The sequence below is a fragment of the Cetorhinus maximus genome, chromosome 11, assembly GCF_964194155.1.
Source record: "Cetorhinus maximus chromosome 11, sCetMax3.hap1.1, whole genome shotgun sequence".
Lineage (NCBI taxonomy): Eukaryota > Metazoa > Chordata > Chondrichthyes > Lamniformes > Cetorhinidae > Cetorhinus > Cetorhinus maximus.
In genome coordinates this window covers 118,447,802-118,471,456 of record NC_135889.1, presented here as the reverse complement: position 1 = coordinate 118,471,456, position 23,655 = coordinate 118,447,802, and the positions used below count along the sequence as shown (strand labels likewise).

General features: G+C 48.2%; 1 protein-coding gene across 1 annotated transcript in view; it reads right to left on the bottom strand.

The window, feature by feature from the left end:
* Positions 1-23,052, bottom strand: part of LOC144686318 (beta-crystallin A2-like) — a 53,289-nt gene extending 30,237 nt beyond the window's left edge. The window contains exon 1 of the mRNA XM_078551399.1: positions 22,962-23,052. Within this exon, the coding sequence (XP_078407525.1) occupies positions 22,962-23,037 (76 nt within the window). The 5' untranslated portion in view covers positions 23,038-23,052. The remainder of the gene's footprint in view (positions 1-22,961) is intronic.
* Between the last annotated feature and the right edge of the window lie 603 nt (positions 23,053-23,655).

The following is a 23,655-nucleotide window of genomic DNA, read 5'->3' as shown; positions in this document are numbered from 1 at the left end:
GGGAACTACTTTGCCCTCTTTACTCTATCCAGCCCCTTTAAATCTCCCCTTAGACTTCTTCTCTCCAAGGAGAAGTCCCATCACCTCCAATCTATCCTCATAGCTGAAGTTTCTCATCCCTGGGACCATTCTCGTAAACCTCTTCTGCACTCTCTCCAATGCATTCACATCCTTCCTATAATGTAGTGCCCAGAACTGTACACAATACTCCAGCTGAGGTCTAACGAGCGTGTAATATAAATTCAGCATAAAAATTAAATTAAAATCTGGAATAAAAAGCAGTGTCGGTAATGGTGACTATGAAACTAAACCCATGTCCTTTAGGGAAGGATATCTGCCGCTCTTAGCTGACGTGGCCTATATGCCACTCCATGGGATGTTGACAAGGGCACACATCAAGATAAACATCAACTGCCACTGGAAGGCCATCAGCTTGGTGCGAGATGCTCTCTGGTCTGCCTGAAACCTGCTAGCTTCCCAGGGCAAAGAGTGGTCCATAAGTGGGTGTTGCAGACTGGTACATCCACGGTCCAGGGCTACCCGCTGAGGGATGCACCAAGGCTTGCTGCAAAGGCGCATGGGGAAAAGGCCACCATCTAAGGCCTTTCAGCCATAGTACACTGAGGCACGGGATACTATGTGGAACCCCTTGAGCTGTATGCTTGACATGGAATGTATGTTCTAAATATTAAAGAGTATTGCAATTGTTTTGAGGCACCTCAGAGTCCAACATGCTGTATGGAGAAAAGTTGGATTTTATTGCGCTCCCTGTTCTATTTAATTTGGTTTTTTTTTTGTCTGGAATTCACTTTTACATATTTTACAAATAAGATATATTTTGGGGGGAAAAAAATGCCACTCCAGACACACAGCAATGCAGTCAACTCTTAAACTGCCCCCTGAATTGGTTCAGGAAGTTACAACCTTCATTGTTACAACCTTCACCATTCGGGCTGCAGCAGTTGAAAGAAGGTGGCTCTCTCCCACCTTCTAGGGGGCAATTAGAGATGGAGATAAATGCTGAACCACACCTCATGAAAGAATTAGAAAAATAAATCAGGCCAAGGTATTCTGGTTGGCGTTATCTTCTAATGACCTTTAGGGAAGGAAATCTGCCGTCCTTACCCAGTCCGGCCTACATGTGTCTCCAGGCCCCACAGCAATGTGGTTGATTCTTAGCCGCCCTCTGAAATGGTCCAGCAAGCCACTCAGTTCAGGGGCAATTAGGGATGGGCAACAAATGCTGGCCTTGCCAGTGACACCCACATCCCGTGGAAGAGCAAATATTTTTCACACGTGTCATACCATAGGTGTCGACACGGAAGTTGACCTTTGAAGTCCCGAGGGATCCCTCCAAAAAAGGGGGCTCGGCTTCTACACTTTAGTGTAAAAGTGAACCGCCGGCGTGAGTGTGGGTGGTCGCCATTTTGAAATGTCATTAGCCCCCCCACCACCAACACAAAGAGTGGGCGCGTTTCAAACTCCTGCACATCTTCACAACACAGCCCATATTGCCTGCTTGATCCCTTGCACCCAGCTATAAGGTACCGGTGAGTAAAACAGGCATTTATGGGGGTGAAAAATTAAGGCTGACTACTATCGTGAGTATAACATGCCATGGCTGAAAAAGTGGGTCGACTTATATATGCCGAGTATCGGAAAAGTATGATTTATGGGGCTGGAAAAATGGGGTCATCTTATACCCGTTCGACTTACACCCCACGATTTACAGTAACTGTGTCTCGGTAGCAGCTGTCCCTCGATTCGAGGATGACATCCACTCGGGGTGGCAAGTTTCTTCCATAGGTCTTCACGTGACTGAATAGATTGATTCTTGACCCGCAGATCTTTGGGTACATGGGGCAGGACGTCCCACGAGGTAGTGGGACCCGGAGTGCAGGATTTGCTTCCTTTTCTTTCCTTCTCTGCCGCTGATCTGCCTCATCATTAAGACGTTGGGACTCAAAGCCTGATGCAACTTGATGGACAAGTTGTCGCCATTTTGAACGATTGGGAGCAAGCTCCGCCCAATCATTAATCTCAATGCGGCCGTGCTTTAGGAGAGCTTCAGAGTGTCCTTGAAGCGTTTTCTTTGTCCTCCCCTGGGAGCGCTGGCCATTTGTGAGTTGAGAAAACAAGACCTTGGCCGAGGCAGACGCTTTTCGATCATCTGGACACGGTGTCCAGTCCATCCTAGTTGATTTTGCAGGAGTTTTGCCTGATTGCTTGTGGAGCTGGATTCAAGGAGGACACTAGTGTTTGTTTGATGGTCCCCCCCATTGGGTCTGGAGGATAGGGCGGTGGCATTGCTGATGGAATTTCACTGGCGCTCTTAGGGGTTGGGTTTTATGCCTCCCCGCTGTGGATTTGAAGGTGGGGGGAGCATGAAAAATCCAGTAGGCAGCTTTCCTGCTAACTGGCCCCTGTCCCGTCTGAAATTCTACGCAGAATGGGGGAGGGGGAAGGGGTGCAATCAGCATGTCCACTCTTGAGCCTTGAAGCCCTTCGGTGGCCTGTTAATGGCCACTTCAGGACATTACTACGCCCCTACTGGTATTTTACCCACTGTAGGGTTGGGGGACGGCGGGGGGAGGAACCCCAGCCATGCAGGAGCCCAGCAGGTTTAGCGGGAGCCGGGGGGAACCTCCTTTGCTGGCGCCTGGAGCCATCAGAGGCACCTCTCCCCCTCAAAGGTCATTCCCCAGCACTTTAATCCTCCCCCTGTGGAATCCTGAACCCAGTCCCCGCCACCTCATACCCCTTCACAAAAACGGACTTACCTGAGGTCCTTGCTGAGGTGAGGCTTCCTACAGTCCCAGCAGTGGCCACTGCTCCTGGTCAGTCCAGCTCTCCAAGGCAGGACTTCCTCCAAGGAAAGGGGTGGAAATCTCACCTGAAAGCAATGTACGCTGCTCACAGTCATGAATTGTTGCGGTCCAGCCTTCAAGGTTGTGGGTGTCCTCTCCCTGACTTTTTAGTCAGGGGGGCAGGGTCCACAGCGTCTGTAAAATCCAGTCCGATATGTCACTGATGCACAGTCCAGGACTCACTGCAGTGCAGGGCTGTAGTGATGACAATAGCTCCATACACGAGGACTCTTGTTGACTTGCGGGGGTCTTTGCTGTCAAACACTCGTTGCTGTAGTTTGTAGAAGGCTGAGCTGGCACAGCTGATCCAGTGTTGGATCTCTTCGTCGATGGTGGCATTTTGAGAGAACTGGTTGCCAAGGTATGGGGAATGCTCAACATATTCCAGAGTCTCTCCTTCAACATATATGGGGAGGTGGAATATTTGGCTGACCAGATGTGAGTTGATATGTGAGTTGTGTTTTGGTAACATTCAAGGACAGGTTGAGATTCTTGTATGCAGAATTGAGGAGATTGAGAGCGGCTTGCAAATCTGGTGCAGAGTGGGCAACGACACTGCAGTCACCCGTAGATCATGTATGTCTATGGTGGTCAGTTTAGTTTTTGGCACGGAGGTGACTGAGGTTAAAGAGTTTTCCATCTAGACAGTATTTAATACTGACACCAGTGAGCAGTTGATTATTGATGAGATGAATAGCCACTGTCAGGTAGATTGTTAATATTATGGGGCCTATCACACAGCCTTGCTTGACCCCAGTCCAGATTTTGAAGGTATCTGTTTCAGATCTCCCACTCAAGACAGTTGCAGTTATATCATCATGAAACAGTTACAGGATTGTGATGGAGTTTCTTGGACATCCAAATCTATGGGGCACATTCCACAAAGCCTCGTGATTTACTGAGTCAAATGCCTTGATCAGGTCGATGAATGCAATGAAGAGCTCCTGGTGTTCTTGACGTTTTTCTTGGATTTGTCTGGCAGCAGAGACCATGTTCGAGGTTCCTCTGGAAGGTCTAAAGCCATACTGTGTCCCTGGGAGGATTTCCTCAGCCACAGGAAGTAGGTGATTCAGGAGAATGTGTGTAAGGATTTACCCCACTATGGACAAGAGGGAAAAAATTCAATAGTTCCTACAGCATGACTTAGCTCCCTTCTAGAAGATAGTTACAATTGTCGCATTCTGGTTGGAAATTTTTTTGCTCCTAAATCCGTAGGATGAGTGCATGGAGTCTGGATGTGAGCAAAAAGCCCACCCACCCAAAAAGTTTTGAAGAGCTCAGCTGGAATACCATCGGGGCCGCAGGCTTTGCTGTTTATCATCCGTTTGATTACTTGTTTCAGCTCTCCCGTCGATGGTGGTTCACCAGTGGATTCTACCACAGGGCACTGGGGGTTAGCCTGGAGAGCAGCGGGTGCCACTGTGGATTCACGGTTGAGGAGTTATTGAAACTATTCTTTCCAGCATTGATGGATGGTATTATCTTTAATAAGAGAAACACCATCCTGTGAGTGAAGGGGATGTTGTCCGTCGACCTTGGTCTATAGATGGCCCTGGTGGCTTCAACAAATCTTTGCATGTCATGATGATCAGCATATTGTTGGACTTCCTGAGGGCTTTCCCTTCCCACCACATGTCCTTTATCCTCCAGATTTGTCTTTGGTCATCAGCATTGAGCTGCTGGAATGTTGCTTTCTTGACCTGCGACCTTGGATCCTTCTGCCAGACAATGAAGGCTCGTTTTTATCCCAGGAAGTCAAATGTTTCAGGATCATTTTCGTGGAACCAGCCCTGGTGATGATGATGCTTGAACTTAATGGTCTGGCCATTAGAGTCTAGTACAGTTGACTTTATTTGACCCACTGATCCGGAGTCGAGTTGGATGTGTGAAGATTTTCCTGATTGGTGGTGAGATGCATTTGGAATTGCTCTTTTCAGTCAAGGCTGCTTTAGGGCTGAGCCATTGACCTTCTTCCTCTTGGGCTTTTGGGCCTTGTGGTGTCTTGCTGCCAGGTGAATGTTCATCACCAATTGAACAAGTCAATGATCTGTCCAGCAGATATCAGTTGCCTGCATGGATCGAGCGATACAAACATCACTTAGATCTTTGACCTGAGCAATGACATAATCCAGGAGGTGTCAATGCTTTGATCTAGGATGCTTCCATGTGGTTTTGTATTTGTCCTCCTGGGGGGGTTATAATGAGTTATTTGTTATAATGAGGCCACACTGAGCTCACTTTGTCAGCAGGAGGACACCATTTGCATTGGCTTTTCCCAGCCCGTTTTTCCCAATGGTTCCTCTCTAAAAGCTACTCGTTTTTAGCAGTTAACGACAGCGCAAGATTCAAAAGATATTCGGTACTCAAAGGTTAACCTGCTGTGTTTCACTTCAGTGATGTGTGCCAGAGGCAAAACACTTGCTTGGCCAGTGTTTTTTTAATTGCAGTTCCCTGCTGTTGTGGTTAGTTCACTTTGTACATTCTCCCTTTTTCTGAATCTGATTGCACGTTGGCAAACCCGCACAGCTTTCCCCTTTTCAAATATACTAAACTTAAATCTAATGGCTGGAAGACGGTGAGATAGCTATGGAAACGTGTTCAAGACCCTCAATTCTAATTTGCAGGGAACAACTGAAATGTATTTTTGCTCCTGACATTTTTGGCCTTTATTGCAGGAAGATTTGAGTACAGGAGTAAAGATGCCTTGCTGCAATTTTGTAGAGCCTTGGTGAGACTGCAGTTTTGAGTATTTTGTACAGTTTTGGTCTCCTTACCTGAGGAAGGATTATACTTGCCACAGAGGGAGTGCAACAAAGATTCACCAGGCTGATCCCTGGAATGGTGGAGGGGATTGTCCTATGAGGAGAGATGGAGGAGACGGGGCCTGTATCCTCTAGAGTTTAGAAGAATGAGAGGTGATCGCCATTGATTCATTCGAAATTTTACAGGGCTCGACAGGGTAGATGCAGCTGGATGGGGTTATAGAACAAGGGGACACAGTCTCAGAATAAGGGGCAAGCTATTTAGGACTCCATCCCCACGAGCAGCGGAGCTTGTGGTGGGCGTGGGCAGAGAATGCGATGGGATGGGAAAAAAATCGAGCCCCCGACAGCAGGAGCTTGTGGTCCTGATGGTTATGGCGGGGATAATGGATAATGGCAGGTCGCCATTCCTGCTGAAGGCTGCCGGTATATAATCCATAGAGTTTAAATGAGCACCCCACCAGAATTCTCCTCCCAGCATATTGTCCAACCCACCAGTGGGAGTTCACGAAACACGACCAGACCAGCGTGGCATTGAAATGACAAGGGCTTACCGGTAAGGCCTAGCCTGGTCCACTCAGTGGCACGACAAGTGGTGGGGTGGGGGGGCAGTGCTGGGACATAGGTGGGGGAGTGGGCAGAAAAGATTGGGTGCTGGAACACGAGGCGGGGGGGGTGTGAAAGCCAGGGAGGGGGGGTGCAGGTGGGAAGGTCAGGGTGGGGTGGTGGTAGATGGGGCTATGGAGCCTTGCTGGGGGGTGGGGGTGGGGGCGGGGGGCGGGTGGGGTGTGGTGGGGGCTGGTGGTGAGGGTAAGGCACCTGCGGGCGGTGCAGGAGTGAGGGGGAGGAGGGTTCACAGGGAGGGTTCTGTGGTGTCGATGGAGGAATCTTGGGCGGGGGGGGGTGCAAACTGAGGGTACTGGTGGTGGGAGGGCATAGTAACTGTTAGAGGGGTCAGTGGGATGCTGTTTGGTGGGAGGGTCCGTATGTGGTAGGTGAAGGGCCGGATTGGGTGATTGGAGGGGGCACGGATGTGTACACGGATCCTAGGGATGGGCAGGATAAGGATGAGCATGGGGACCGTGACAGGCATGGGCTCATTGGGGAGGAGGGAAGGCATGTGAAGGGTTATGGTGATGGGCTGCAGGGTGATGGGGTGGGGTGGGTCGGGGGGGAGCATTCAAGGGTCACAGATGGGAGGGTGAAGATAATATTGTGGGGGGGTCAATGGTGATGGGGGGAAGGTGTGGGTTACAGGGAGAGTGTACAAGGTGTTGGATACGGTCTGAAATCTCACGAGTACCATCCTGATGCTAAGGCACAGCACTGAATCCACACCCTCCATGTCCAGCTCAACGAATGCTGGTTGGGAAGAGGGTTACTGGGCAAGGGGAGCTGAAGGTCAGTTCAGCTGGTCAACTGAAGGGCGACCATAAGAAGCTATCCTGACAAGGGAAAGGTCTTTCTACAGATTTAGAAAGGCAGTGGAGGGAAAGGGAACAGTGTGTATGGGAGGCTCCTCGCACATGGCTCACAGGGGCCTTGGCAGAGATCGAAGCCTCCATGTACAGGCCTGATTCCGGGGGTGGACCCGGAGGGGGTTTGTGCAAAGACATTAACACAAGCAGCAGCCATATAAATACAGTGGCTACAAGAGCAGGTCAGAGGCAGGGAATCCAGCAGTGAGTAACTCACCTCCTGACCCCACCAAAGCCTGTCCACCATCTACAAGGCACAAGTCAGGAGAGTGATGGAATATGCTTCACTTACCTGGATAAGTGCAGCTCCAACAACACTCAAAAAGTTTGACACCATCCAGGACAAAGCAGCCCACTTGATTGTCCACTCCTCCACAAACATTCACTCCCTCCACCACCGACGCACAGTAGCAGCAGTGTGTACCATCTACAAGATGCACTGCAGGAATTCACCAAGGCTCCTTCAACAGCACCTTCCAAACCCACGACCACTACCATCTAGAAGGACAAGAGCAATAGATAGACGGGAACACCACCGCCTGGAAGTCACTCACCATCCTGACTTGGAAATATATCGCCGTTCCTTCACTGTTGCTGGGTCAAAATCCTGGAACTCCCTCCCTAACAGCACTGTGGGTATACCTACACCACATGGACTGCAGCGGCTCAAGAAGGCAGCTCACCATCACCTTCTCAAGGGCAACTAGGGATGGGCAATAAATGCTGGCCCAGCCAGCGAAGCCCACATCCCGTGAATGAATTGTTAAAAAAGCAGCAAGAAAAACCTAGCGGACCTCTGTAAAGTGCAATGAATAATATATATTCGCAAAGGTACAATAACTATTGACAATGCTCGTTCACCTGCGCTACCAGAATGAACTTAGAACTTTTTAATTTTCCTAACCCTACCTCTATGTCTAGGTGCTTCCCCGACATTTACAGCAGAGGTGGAGGCAGCCTGCTGACTGCGATGCCTCATTGCCTCCGATGGCTTTGGCGGATGTCCTCTGGAGGCCTGAGGCCTGGAGAGCCACACTTCTTTACCACCTTCTTTAGGTCCCCTTCCCTGGGGCAGATGCACCCTAGGCAGTCCCAGAGGCTGGAGCTGGTGTGGCCACAAGCAGATGGGACTCAGAACACATGTACACCCTTGGGGAGTCCTGGGTGGAGGCCCTAGTGGTTTCTGCCTGAGCTGCACCTCTCTTTGGGTGCCCAAGGGCCCCTCCCTGACTCTTTGAGTAGAAGGAGCACCTGGAGGGAGGTCGACGTGCCTTGTGCCCCTCTTGTGTAGCCACTGTAATAGCTCACCCATGGTAACAGCGATGGAGTGCAGGTCTGAGTGCATCTCTGGCAGAAACTGTGTGTTCTGCTGACCAGGGTCTCCATAGCGTCTGCCACCCTCCCCATGGAAGCCTCGATGCGCTCATATGTTGGTGCCACTACATCGGAGAGCAGGTGGATGGACATCTCCACCTCACGAGACACTCTGCTGAGGGCCTCTGACTCCTCTGCCTGATGTTTCCCCGCATCTCGCTGCATCTCCAGCATCTTGGTCCATGATCGTTCCCGGAGGCTCATCATCTGACTCAGGCTTAGCCTTTTCTCCAGCAATCCTCCGAGTGCCGGAGACCTTGGCCGTCACTGCCTCTCACTGCTGTCGATACCTGTCCATGAGATGACCGCCAGAGGGTGAGGCCCAGTAATCTAGATCCATGACCCACTGAGGTGAGTGTCTCTGGGCCGGCGGTGGGTACAGGTGACTGTTGTGGCGGTCCTGCAGGTGAGAGTTCGTCGCCCGCGTCCTCCTCCTCCAAGGTGCTGTGCGGGCTGGGGCTGGGGCTGAGCTCAGGTGTGGTGGCTGGCCTCAGCCTCTTCCTGCTGAAAGAGGAGGGAACGAGTGCCTGACTAGGCTGCCTCCTACATTGCACAGAGCCTCACCCTTTTGGGTTCCAATTGGCAGAGATTAAGCATTGCTCCCTCTCTCGGTGGCTTGGGGAGACCAGCCTCACCACCACCACCACAGGCCCAGTCACAGCCCTCCCCTGCTGGCTGGGCAGCCTGCTCTTCATATTGTGTGATGGGGCGGACATCGGGGATGCCCCCTCCCATCTACTCCCTCTGAGGTGCGCTGTCTTCTCCTGAATAAAGATAGAAGACGGTTTGTGAGTCTTTCTGATGTATGCGCAGATCACATGCTGCTAATTCTGTGTCTAATGAGCGACTTCGTGAGTCCCCAAAGCCTGTCCACCATGTGCAAGGCACAAGCCGGGGGGGATTTGAGGGGATATTGTCCACCTGCCTGAATAAGTGTAGCTCCAACAGCGCTGGAGAAAACTGGAGACCATGCAGGACAATGCAGGCCACCTGATTCACACCCCACCCAGCACCCTCAACATTGAGTCCCTCCACCACCAACCCTTGGGCAACTGTGTGTGCAGGTGAGAGATGCACTGCTGCTAGTCCCAAGGATACTTGGGCAGCACCTTCCACACCCACAAGCTCTAGCACGTAGAAGGACAAGGACAACAGAGGCTTGGGCATCAGCAAGTTGCCCTCTATGCCAGTCACCCCCGTTCCAAACAGTTTGGGGTGAAGGATTCGGCAGCCAGGATTTTCTGGTGATCGGGGTGGGCTGGGTGGGGGCGAGTGAGAGCGGCCGCGAATCGGACCCCCTGCCCGCGATCGGGCCACGACCACCATTTCACACTGGCTGACCAATTAACGGCCAGTCAGGGTGAATGGCTGCAGTGCTCAGCGCTGCCTGTGCGGGAGGGGGCAGGGGCAGGGAGGGCGAGCGCAGAACTTGGCACATGGGGGGGCGAGTGCGCCCAGTTAAAGCTGCCTGAGGCACAGAGCTGTCTCAGGGAGCTGAAGCTCTTGGAACATAAAAACAATAAAAGAGTTATAACTGTTAATAACATGTCCCTGCTCATGTGACAGAGTCACGTGAGGGGACATGTCACAAAGCGGCTTGAAAAATTCTTATTTTTTTATTAAATCACTGATCGAAACCTCGTCCCACCCGTGGGACGAGGTTTCACAAAAAATCCAAAGGCCGCCTGGTCTATTCACCCGCCCGCCCACCGCAGGGTTGGTCCGGCAGCGAAAAGTTTCATTTAATTAGAACTTTAATGGCCTTAATAGGCCTGTTAATTGTCGGCTGGCATGCTGACCACTCCCACGCGTGCCCACCCTCCGAAATATCGCGCGTCATTTTACACTCATTCGGGTCAGGCGCATGCCTGCCCAATGAGCGCATATTCTGCCCATTGTGTCTGTGTGTGTGTGTCTGTGTGTGTGTGTGAGGGGTAGAATGATTGTCTCTGTATGTGTGTGAGTGTGTGTGTTTGTGTGTGCGCGTGCATGAGAGAGTGAGTGTGTGTGTGTGTGCGCATGTGTGTGTGCGTGCGTGCGTGTGTGCATGTATGTGTGTGTGCGCATGCGTGAGACAGTATGTGCCTGTGTGGGAGAGTGAGTGTGTATATGTGTGTGAGTGAGAGAGTGAATCTGTGTGTGTGAGAGTGTTAGTGAGAGGGTGAGTGAAAGTGAGTGCGCGTGCATGTGTGCATATATGTGTGTGTGCGCACGTGTGTGTGTGTGCGTATATGTGTGTGTGCGCATGCGTGAGAGAGTGAGTATGTGTCTGTGTGGGAGAGTGAGTGTGTATATGTGTGTGAGAGAGTGAATGTGTGTGAGTGAGAGAGTGAATTTGTGTGTGTGATAGTGAGAGGGTGAGTGAAAGTGAGCGTGTGTGTGTGCGCGCGCGCGTGTGTGTGTGTGTGCGTGTGTGCTCCCTTGAGGGAGAAAGAAATGGAGATGTGGGCGCCCCCCTGCCCCTCCCTGCAAGCGAAAAGGCTGGACAAGTCTGTCTTAAATGGAGATCTCGTCCTCCACGCTGAGCAGCCAGAGCTCAGGAGCTGACAGACCAGCTTTAAAAAAAAATCAGAACTTCCAGGCTGAGAATCCCGGCTTTTGAAGCCGGTCTGTCATTGCTGTGCTGCCGCTGGGGAGGCTGGCGGAGAGGGGGTGGGGGGTGCAGTATTGAGGAGTTTGGGGAGTGGGGAGGGGTGGGGTTGGGGGGTGGAGAGGGAGGAGAGGAGGTGGAGAGGGAAGATTGGGGTGGGGAGGGGGAGAGCGGTGTCGGGGGAGAGGAGTGGGGGCGTTGGGGAGCTTGGGAGAAGGGGTGGTGAGGAGGTTGGAGGGATTTGGGTGGAGGGAGAGGATGTGGGGACGGGATGGGGGCTGGGGGTGGGGTGTGGGTGGGTGATTTGGGACTGTGGGAGGGGTTTGAGGGTGGGGGTGGTTGTTGGAGGTAGGGATGAGAAACAGATTAGTGGCAGTGGAGACCCTAATATTTTTCACTTAAACAGCATAGTTTTCACTGAATTTTCAGGACTCAAATGATTAATACATAAGAAAACAACGCAATAGTAGATTTAGAGATGATACGGCCAACACATTTTCTGAGAGCGCCTCAAAATTTGACACCTGAAGATAGCCTTGTATTATGAGCGGTACAAACAGAAAATTCTGAAAATGCTCAGCAGGTTTGGTAGCGTCTGTGGAGAGAGAAACAGAGTTAACGTTTCAAATCCAATATGTCTCTTCTTCGAAACTGATGTGGTGAGCGGTTTGGTGCAACTGAGTGACTCGGCAGGGCCATTTCAGAATGCAGTTAAGAGTCAACCCCGTAGCTGTTGGTGTGGATTCACACACAGGGCAGGTTAAGGACAGCCAGGTTTCTTTCCCTCAAGGACATTAGTGAGCCGGGTGCATTTTTACAACAATCTGGTATTTTCATGGGCACCGTTACTGAGACTAGGTTTTATATACCAGGTTTATTAAACTAACCAAATTTAACTTCCCCAGCTGCCATGGAGGGATTTGAACTGATGCCTCCAGATCATTAGTAGAGATTTCTAGCTTACTCACCTAACTACTAAGAAATACATCTTGCATTTATATATATTTTTTTATTCATTCACAGGATGTGGGCTTCGCTGGCTGGGCCAGCATTTATTGCCTGTCTCTAGCTGGCCTTGAGAAGGTGGTGGTGAGTGGCCTTCTTGAACCGCTGCAGTCCATGTGGTGTAGGTACACCCACAGTGCTGTTAGGGAGGGAATTCCAGGATTTTGACCCAGCGACAGTGAAGGAACGGCCGATATATTTCCAAGCCAGGCTGGTGAGTGGCTTGGAGGGGAACTTCCAGGTGGTGGTGTTCCTTTGTGTCTGCTGCCCCTTGTCCTTCTAGCTGGTAGTGGTCGTGGGTTTGGAAGATGCTGTCTAAGGAAAATATAGTGCCCTTCACAACACCAGGACATTCAAAGCGCTTCAGAACCAATAAATCACTTTTGTAGTGTATCACTTTTGGAAAGCCAGGAAATGCAGCAGCCAGTTCACACACCAGAAGATCCTATTACTACAACAATTGAAATAAGTGACCACATAATCTCTATTGCTTCTGTTGGTTGAGGAAATTGGGATATGCCCTGCAGGAATTTTATCCCACGTGCAGCTATAGGTGTCAGCCATGGTTCAGTTTGCTGCACCTGCAGCTGTGAGCAAAGTGGATCATGGCTCCAAGTCCCACTCCCGAGACAAGGGGGCAAAATTGTGGCTGACGCTCCAGGGCAGTACTGAGGAAGTGCTGCACTGTTGGAATTGCTGTCTACTAGGGGTTAAACTGAGGTCACATCTGCCCTCTCCAGTGGATGTAAGTGATCCCATGGTGCTATGTCGACAAGACAACTCTCCTGCTCTTCCTCAAACAGGGCCTTGGCTTCTGCCATTGTTCCTCCCACGTCTAGTTCTTAGGCTGCCTCACAATGAATTGTCGCCTTGTCTCTCTCTCTCTCTCTCTCTTGCGCTCTCTCTGCTATTCAATTTCAGGTGCAAATTTGGCTAATTTGCATTGAGCTTCATAAGCCAAGTTCTTGATGTAAATTAGAAACTGTCAAAGGCCCAACGTTGTTTCCCCGCCCAGCACCTCCGCATCTTGACCTTCTGCTGAAATTACGGCAGGTAATTGGGATGTGCCCTGCAGGAATTTTATCCCACGTGCAGCTCCAGGTGTCAGCCGTGGTTCAGTTTGCTGCACCTGCAGCTGTGAGCAAAGCGGATCGTGGCTTCAAGTCCCACTCCCGAGACAAGGGGACAAACCCGCGGCTGATGCCCCAGGACATTACTGAGGAAGTGCTGCACTGTTGGCAGTGCTGTCTACTAGGGGTTAAACTGAGGTCGCATCTGCCCTCTCCGGTGGATGTAAATGATCCCATGTTGCTATTTCAAAGAAGGGCAAGGGGGTGGGGGCACCCTGGCCAACCCAATCACTAGGACAGACAATCACGACATCACTTGGTGTTTGTGAGATCTTGCTGTGCGCAAATTGGCTGTCACATTTCCTGCATTGCAACAGTACTTCATTGGCTGTAAATTACCTCGGGATGTCCTGAAGAGGAGAGATGTGCTATATAACTGCAAGGTCCTTGTTTTTTTTTAAACAAAAAATGCTGATAATTAACTGGTTTATGCAGGGTTAAGCTGCTTTGTTGGATGTGTACAGACACTGGAAGAGTCATTTAAACAGGTGAAGGAGAGAGGACAGCTATTACTGCTGAGGCTATGGAAGGTAAACAGAAGCTGGTCTTTGGCTCCTGCCATTTAATTTGCAGCTGAGAGGAGACGGGGAGAGAGATAATAGGGAGTGCAGTGATAAGCAGGGACAGGTGGAGGTAGGCAAGGTAAACAGATGGGATGAAATGTCTGGATTTCTCTTAATGCAGCACCTGCAATAATGGCCTTAATTAACACATTAGTGCAAAACACCAGCATGACACCAGACACATAAAATTAAATGGCATTTTTTTAAAAATAGCATTTAAATGTCACACATTTACAGTGTTTAGTTGTGATACAAACCCTTCGCGGCTCCTTATTTCGGGATATTTCTGCTTCATCTTGCTTTACTTAATTTGAAGAGAGGCTAAACCATAGTCTATGTATAGAATCATCGAATTTTGCGACACAGAGGGAGGCCATTTGGCCCATCAGGCCAGTGCCATCCCCTGGCAAGAACTATCCAATCAACATAGAGAAGGTAGGTGAGGCAGTGGCGTAGTGGTAATATCACTGGCCTAATAATCCAGCTGCCCAGCGGACATGGGTTCAGATCTGACCATAGCAGCTGGTGAAATTTAAATTCGATTAGTAAATCTACAATATGAAGCTAGTATTAGTAATGGTAGTGACCATGATTGTTGTAAAAACCCATCTGGTTCACTAATATCCTTTAAGGAAGGAAATCTGCTGTCCTTAACTGATCTGGCCTCCATGTGACTCCAGACCCACAGCAATGTTAGTTGACTCTTAAGTGCCCTCTGCAATGACCTAACAAGCCATTCAGTTTAAGGGCAATGAGGGATGGGTAACAAATGCTGCCCTTGCCAGTGACACCCATGAATGAATAAAGTGGCACTAGGTGATTTTGCTCCTTTTTTTGAGAACCAGTGCAGACGTGATGGACTGAATGCCTCCTTCTGTGTTGTAATATATCTGTGAATCAATTAACTGCACTTACACTTTCCCTATAGCCTTGTCATTCTTTTCCTTTTCAAGTATTTTTCCAATTCCCTTTCAAAAGTTACTGTTGAATCTGCTTCTCAAGCCATAACTACTGGCTGCATTAAAAAAAACCCTCACCTCATATCTGCCATTTTTGACAATCATCTCAAGCCTGACCTGTTACCGATCGTCCAGCCAGCGGAAACAGTTTCCCCTTGTCTACTCTATCAAAACCCTTCATAATTTTAAACCTCTACTTGTCCTTCTCTGCTCTGAGGAGAACAATCCCAGTTCCTCCACATAAGCAAAGTCCCACATCCCTGGTATCATTCCAATGCGCCCTCTTCAAGGGCTTGACATTCCTCCTAAATTGTGATGCCCAGAATTTGCCGCAATATTCTAACTGTGGCCTAACCTCCAGGTTTTAGGAATTTGAAGGAAGTTGGCTGGGTTAAAAGAGGAAAACTTTTTCTGGTGGCAGAACAAGACGACATTCCCTTAAATTCAGAACTAGACCATTCAGGGATGAAGCTCGGAAGAGCTGCTTCACACAAAAGATGATAGGAGTGTGGAACTCTCTCTCTTTAAAAGCAGTGGGCGCTAGCTCAGTTTAAATCTGAGATTGATGGGTTTTTGTTGGTTAAGCGCATTAAGGGATGCGGAGCCAAGACTGGAGTTAGGACGTAGATCAGCCATGAACTCCTTAATTGGCAGAACAGGTTCAAGGGGCTGAATGGCCTACTCCTGTCCTATCCATCAATGATTTGCAAAGGTTTAGCATAACGTTCTTGCTTGATGTGCTGACACGGCAAGTGAAGCGATGCTGTGCTCGGCTTCAGCACCGCTGCAAACACACGAAGGAACACCAAACGGAACAGCAGAACCATGGAATGTCACAGCCCAGGAATGGGCCACTCAGCCCATCAAATCCAAGCCAGTGTTGTTCTGTCCAAATGTGCCACCTTGACTGAGAAGAGCTTCAGTTACTTCAGCTCAGTGGATAGATTGGAGAAGCTGGGGTTGTTCTTCTTGGAGAAGAGAAGGCTGTGAGGAGATTTGATAAAGGCGTTCAAAATCTTGAGGGGCCTGGACAAATTAGATAGGGTGAAACTGTTCCCATTGTTGGCAGGATTGAAAACCAGAGGACACCGATTTCAGGTGCTTGTCAAAAGAACCAGAAGCCACATGAGGAAAATGGTTTCATGCAGTGAGTACTTAGGATCTGGAATGCACTGCCTGAGAGTGTGGTGGAGGCAGGTTCAAAAGGGAGTTAGATAATTATCTGAAGAGAAAAAAATTTCAGGGCCACGATAAAAAGGCAGGGGTGTGGAACTAGGTGAGTTGTTCTTGCAGAGAGCTGGCACAGGCACAATGGGCAGAATGGTCTCCTTTTGTATTGTAATCATTCTATGATTTTGTCTTCGAAATTGCTCCCAACACCGTTACAGAAATCACAGGGGTGGGGGTGAGATGGTGGTGTAGTGTTACTGCCCCTGAACTAATAACCTAGAGGCCCAGGCTAATGCTCTGGGGCACAGATTCAAAGCTCACCACGGCAGCTGGTGGAGTTTACATTCAAATCGTAACTCTGGAATATGAAGCTATCATCAATTGTTGTAAAAGCCCATCTAAAGGAAATCCACCATCCTTACCAGGTCTGGCCTACATGTGACTCCAGGCCCACAGCTAGGTGGTTGACTCTTCACTGCCATTCTGAAATGGTCTAGCAAGGCAATTAGGGATGGGCAGCAAATACTGGCCTTGCCAGCAACACCCACACACCATGAAAGGTTTTTAAAAAAACACCCCCAGAGCTATGTTGGCAGACAGGGAGCAAATTCCAAGGAGTTTCTCAACCATAGTCCAATCCCACTCTTCTGTTTGGGTGGGAAATCCCATCAATATTCCTCTTTACATAAGATTAGGTATGGTTTTAAAGGATATATGGCACAGAAACAGGCCATTCAGCCCAATCAGTCTCCACCCCAAGTCTCCTCCATCTTTCCTCATTTAAATCTACCATCGTAACCCTCTATTCCCTTCTCCCTCATATTCTTGTCTAGTTTCCCCTTAAATACATCTATACTATTCACCTCAACCACACCCTGTGGTAGTGAGTTCCACATTCTCACCCCTATTTGGGTAAAGTAGTTTCTTCTGAATTCCCTATTGGATTTCTCGGTGACTATCTTATATTGACGGCCTCTAGTTATGCTTCTCCATATAAGAGGAAATGTTCTCTCTGTATTCACTCTAACAAAGCCTTTCATAATTTTAAAGACTTCTATTATATCACCGCTCAGCCTTCTGTTTCCAAGGGAGAAGAGACCAGCCTATCCATCCTTTCCTGATATGCATAGCCACACATTTCTGGCTTCATCCTTGTAAGTCTTTTCTGCACCCTCTCCAGTTCATCCATATTCTTTTTTATGATATGGTGACCAGGACTGCACGCAGTAATCTTAAGTGTGCTCTAAGCAAACTTTGATATAGATTTAGCATAACTTCCCTACATTTTTTAGGCAACTAATTCCCTTAAAGGACTGACGATTGACTCTGTTTCAATAATAGCTTGTGGCAGAGAATTCCAAATTTGAATCCCCCCGCCCTGCCCAAAGGCAATCTTTAATGTGGACGTCTTATTTTTGCATGTCCCAATGCCTCACCAACCAACAGAAACAAACCACACTGAGAGTTCCCGTGACCTCGGTCCCAGTTGGCGTAAGTTTGGAGAAAAGAATACGCCTGCCTTCTGAAGGTTTGTCTCGATGGGGCGGGCGAAGTGGGATTCTGGTTCTAAGATGCGAGTGGGTCCCTAACCACTTGGGTTACTGTCCACCCCGTGCTTGTGAGGCGAATTCCCACCGAAACCCCGATGGGTGTGGTCCTTCCATAACTGCCTGCATCATTCCACCATGGGATTTTGATCCCCGTCCCGAGTGATTTGATCATGGAGTACATCACAGTCTCACCAATACCCTGCCCTCAAGCCCATGTTTACACATTTAGGCGTTCCACAGCACACAGAACTGGATAACGATCTGAACGTAGGAACAGAAGTAAGACAGAATTCAGCCCATCACACCTGTTCTACCATTTTATCAGATCTTAACTCATCTGAACCTCAACTCCATTTACCTGCCTTTGCTCCTTACTCCTTAATACCCTTACCCATCAACATTCTATCACTCTCAGCCTTGAAAGCTCCTGTTGTCTCTCTACATGCACAGACGTTTTCCCTTCTAAATGGCTCCAGTGGGGTGGGTTGAGCAAAAGGAGGGTGTAACCTTAAAATTAGAGCTGACCTGTTCAGGGATAATATCAAGAAGCACTTTATCACACAAAGCTTAGTGGAAATTTACAACTCCCTCCCCCAAAAATCTGATACAACTGGGGGTCAATTGAAAACTTCCAAACTAAGATTAATAGATTTTTTCGTTAGGCAAGGGTTTTAAGATATATGGAATCAAGGCTGGTAGATGGAGTTAAGACACAAATCAGCCATGATCTAATTGAATTTTGGAACAGGCTGGAGAGGCAGAATGACCTCCTCCCATTCCTACTTTCCCATGGTCCTAATTTTACCACTAAGTGAACATCACCAACCAAGAAATGACAGCAGACATTCAGTGACAGGCTGTTTCCCGTGACCACTGTGTGTCTGAACCTTTGATAGGTGTGTCCTACAGGCGAAGTTCTCCAACCGGGGCTTCATCAGTGAGAGATTGCCCCTTGGATTTGTATGGTACAGCACTACGGCCATTCTTCCCATGCTGAGTGTCAGAAGACAATTCGACTGTGGACGACACTGGCTCATGGTGAAATAGTGCTCCCTTGGGATTGGCAGACTGCCAACACTTCACCCTATTGGGTATTCTTCATGCATGAACCTTGATGATGGATGTTGACAAAGGGCTGCTTAGGTGTGTAGGGAGGGTGGGGTGTAGAGGACCTGAGCCTGACCTCATCTGTTTTCCGTTCACAGAGACCATAAGCAGCAATGAAACATAGAAAATTAATGGCACAACGAGGAGCTGTTTTATCTTAAAAATCTATAATCCATGGCCACCCCACCACCAGCTAGAACTAAGTTGACTCTGTCCCAACTTGGGATCGTGCCTGCATTTGTACAGGAGTCACTAAACATACTAGGACTTAAATTACCCATTAAGTACCAAAGGGAGGGAAGCATGGTTGATATATTTAATGGGCCTGAGACTGCATATATAATGAAATGGACCTGTTCCACTGAGAACTGTAGGTAACTGCTTTAGTTTAAAACTGTCTGCGCCAGCCCTACGATTGTTTTGCGTGTTCTTGAGGCTTGGATGTCCCTCTGTGACTTCAATCCAGATGCCGGATCCAGGAATCCCACACTGTGGTAACCCTCCCACTACAGGCACCCTGTATCCTGTTCCCTCTGAATGAGTGACAGCTTCAATCAGATTACATTGTTGAGATGCAGTGACCTGGAATGGTCCTTCTGTACTGCAGCTGATCACCCAGTGGTGGGAATGTCTTTTTTTTTTGGAGAATAACTGGTAAATTCTGGCTAAGTTAAACCACCTAGCCGTGATCAAAGGTTATTAGCCTTGAGTGCAAGATTTCGTTTAGAGAAATAGAACAAACAGGTCGTGCCTGTTCATGTCGTGGAGCAAAAATTTCATCAGCCTCATTGAATCAGTTTAAATGCTCCAGCTTGGAAGTTAGCCATAAAGACAGGGAAGGCTCAGGTTTTGGTTCCAGGTCAGTGCTGAATTCACTGATCACAGGTAACAGCAGATCAGACCACGAGCTCCTGGGGTTCAAAGAGAATAAGTAAAATCACCCCAATCAGACTCCTGCTCCTTCTCTGTAGTGTCGCCCACCTCTCTGCCCCATTCTCCCTGCCTCAGCCCATCTGTTTCTGAGGCCTAGCTTCCACCCGTGCTACCGTGAGCTTCAAACTCAATTCCAATGCTGTCTTGGCTGCCATCCCACCTTCTACCCTCTGTAGTCTTCAGCCCTTCCAAAACTCTGCTGGTTGTATCCTAACTCGCACCAGACATCACCCCTGTGCTTGATGACCAATTGGCTCCAGTAATCCCTCCCTGACCTCAACCCTCCCTTTCCCTGTCACCTCCCCCAGCCTTTCAATCCTCTGAGAACTCTGTATTTCTCCGACTCTCGGCTCTTGTGCATCATCCATCTCATTCACCACCCGACCATCGGCGGCCAAGTCTTCAGGTAGTCTCTAAGCTCTGGAAAATTCTGAAAGGCTTTGATAGCGTAGATGTAGAGAAGACAAGTTTCCACTTGTGGGGGGAATCTAAATCTAGAGGTTCAGAAATATAAAATAGTCACTAATAACTCCAATAGAGAATTCAGGAGAAACTTCATTACCCAGAGCAGGGTGAAAACGTGGAGTTCATTACCTCAAGGAGTAGTTGAGACGAATAGCACAGATACATTTGAGGGAAAGCTAGACAATCAAATGAGGGAAAAAGGAATAGTTTGAAAGGTGATGAAGTTGGTGGAGAGGAAGGCGTGGTGCAGGTGGAGAGGAGGCTCATGTGGAGCTTAAACACTAGCATAGACCAGTGGGGGCCAAATGGTCTGTTTCAGTGTTGAAAATTCCATGTACCTCTAGCATTAGTCAGCTAGTGACCCCTAACCGAAAATGTGGGGAAGGGTAATATCAGCTTAGACTGTGACTCACGATCAAATATGCTGCCATGCATTTAATGCCAAGACTCACACATGAAGAGTGATCAGTTGAGTGGGATGCCAGGTAACTCTATGCACCCCATTAGTTCCTTCAACTTAATGTCAGCTTGATATAACTGAGATTCCCAACCGAAAAAAATGTGGTAGATTCAAGCTGCCCTCTAGTACGTGAAGACATAATCTAAGTTAACATTCAGTGCAACATCTGAGATACATTGTTAAAAGTGCCCCTATATGTTATTTGCTTCTGGGTTTTGCTAGCAGCCGTGTCTGGTAGATTAATCCTTATTTCTGGAAGACTCCAGGACAGTTGTTATTGGGCAAAGGCTCAGCAAAGGCAAGCGTTGGACTTGAGAGTTTAACTCCACTCCGATCCTTAGCCGAAATAGTAGACACGACATGACTGTCATGTTCAGCTTTGCCTTGAGAAGCACCCAGCTTAACACCATCTCACCTACCTTTACATGACACCTTCTTTCCTCCAGTTGCCTTAAGGAGAAATCCCAATAAGGAAACACCCCACCCGTTGCATCATAGGACGGTACAGCTCAGGAGGAAGCCATTCAGCCCATCGTGCCTGTGCCAGCCTTTTGATAGAGCCATCCCATTAGCCCTATTCCCCCGATCTTACCCCCAAAAGCCCTGAAAATGTCCCCTTTTCAAGTATTTATCCAACTTAGAGTTAATTTTGAATTTGCTTCCGTGCCCTTTCAGGTTGCCCAACAACTTGATGTGTGAAAAAAAACCTCATTTCCCCCATTCACCAATTCTCTTAAATCCGTGCCCTCTGGGTGCCAACTCTCCTGCCCCTGAAAACAATTTTTCCCCCATCTGCTCTATCAAACCCCTTCATAACTCTGAACACCCATATCAAATCTCCCCTTAACCTTTGGTATGGTAAAACAGATTATGGCAGGTTTCTCCACCACATATCCTCGTTCCTATCAATTCCAGTGTGGTGCAATTGTTAACTAATTGAAGGCGTGTCTTTTTTTAAAAAAGGAAGCTGTTGATCTACCTGGAGTGCGTTTCAAGAATATGCAAATACTGACAAAAATTAAGGAAATGATTCAACTTTTGCACATGGCATGCAAAACTCAGGCAAATCTCCCCCGGGTTGGGTCTAACCCCACAGTTTTTGCTATCAGCCCTGTCAAGGTTCTACCATCATTGAATCATGCAGCACAGAAGGAGGCCATTCAGCCCCTCGTGCCTTTGACAGCTCTCTCAATGTCACATCCACTTAGTTCCACTTCCTCGATTTTTGCCTGTATCCCTGAATGTTTTTTTTTTGCCTTTTGTAATTTATTCAATTGTCTTTTGAACGTTACAATTAGACTTGCTCCCGCCACCTTTTTACTGACCCTCCCACCAGTGGAAACAGTTTCTCCTTATTTACTCTGTCACAACCATTCACAATGTTGAACGCCTCAATTAAATTGCCCCTTAACCTTCTCTGTTCTAAGGAGAACAAACCCAGCCTCTCTCCTCATAATTGAAGGGCCCTCGTCTTTGTTACCATTCTGGCAAATCTCCTTTGCATCCTCTTCAAGGTCTTGAGTTTTTATACCCTGCTAAATAATGTCACATTATGAAAGAATTAATAACATATTTTTTGTTCTATGAAACAGATCTTATAAAAATAAAACTTTTGGTCATCATGTTGAGTCATGCTATTGCTGAGGAATGGGAACCCGATTTTAAAACGCATATGAGGTGTGGCACAGGAATCCTGACCGATGCCCTCACTACCTTAGGTTCCAGGGATGGGAGATGTTAGCTACAAGGTTAGGTGGGAGAAGCTGGGATTGTTCTCCTTGGAGCAAAGGAGATTGAGGGGAAATTTGATAGAGGTGCACAAGATTATGACAGGTTTAGATAAGGTAGGCAAAGAAAAGTTGTTCCCATCAGCTGATGATACAAAGACCACGGAATACAGATTTAGAAGTTTTGCAAAAGATACAAGGGGCTGTGAGGGAAGAACATTTTTATGCAGCGCGTGGGATGTGGGCGTCACTGGCTAGGCCAGCATCTATTGCCCATCCCTAATTGTCCTTGTTCAGAGGGCATTTAAGAGCCAACCACATTGCAGTGGTTGGTGGGTGGAATAATCAAGAACCAGAGGACACTGATTTAAGGTGAATGGCAAAGGAGCCAATGGTGACGTGATGAAAAACCTTTTTAGACAGTGGCATGGCGTTACGAGGTTCCCCAGAGTTGTTGATCCAAGCGAGACCCCTCAATTTGTCACCGTCTGGCTGGGACATCCCCAAATTGTTATGCCCCGGGTGAGGAGGGGTGAACTGGATCCCTGTTTTTATTCAGCCTCCCCCACACCACCACCCCCACTCCTCCCCCCGACCCCACCTCCCCCCGCCCCCCCCACATTGGTTGCAACACGATTTAATCTAAAGAGGATTCCCTTCGTGGATATCATTTTCTCAGACCCAATCATTTTGGTTTAGAAGGAGCCAATTTGATCAGACTTCCTTTAGTTAAAGGTAAGAGTAAGTGAGTGAACTACTAAAGGCAAGAAAAGATAAAACCCATGCATATACGGTCTCACAGGTTAAAAGTAAGAATTTACCTTGAAGTAAGTCAATATAAAAGGTATACGGAACAGCCCTTGACTCATGGGGAGTAGCTGATTGAGCCTTTGCCATTTGAGATTCCAGTAGAATTGGCTTCAATAGGCGGAATGGACGGTTTCGGAGTTCCTGCAGTGTTAATTTCGATAGAGAGGGAGAGGGATCGGGTTACCTGCAAAATGGCGATTTGCAGGGGTACTGTGTGTGGCTGTTACTTCCGAGCCAAACTTCCAGCACTTGCTGTCTCTCAGAACACCCACCAACAGACAGACACCGGGCCAAATTTTCAGCTCACTCTTAACCCCTTCTTTTGTACATTACGAGTGGGAAGCGAATTGACAGAACTGTCTGGACATTACTCACAGGATTTCTTGATGAAATGATACTCATCTCCCATTATGTCCCATTGTCTCTACCAGAGGGAGCAATTAGTTTCTGGATGTCTTTAGAAGTACCTTGCCTGGCTTGTGTGCATTTTTAACAATTCAGGTCTCATTTTTAAAGTCCAATATTTCCAGATGCAATTCGGTGTTTCTTCCTTCATTATCATGACATTGGTTACAATCACTGCCTGCGATGTTGTTGGATATGAAAAACCTTTCACTGTTTAAGAATTTCCCAAGTGCTTGAGTTATTAAATACTTAATTTATTTTTTCATGGGATGTGGGCATCGTTGCGAAGGCCAGCATTTG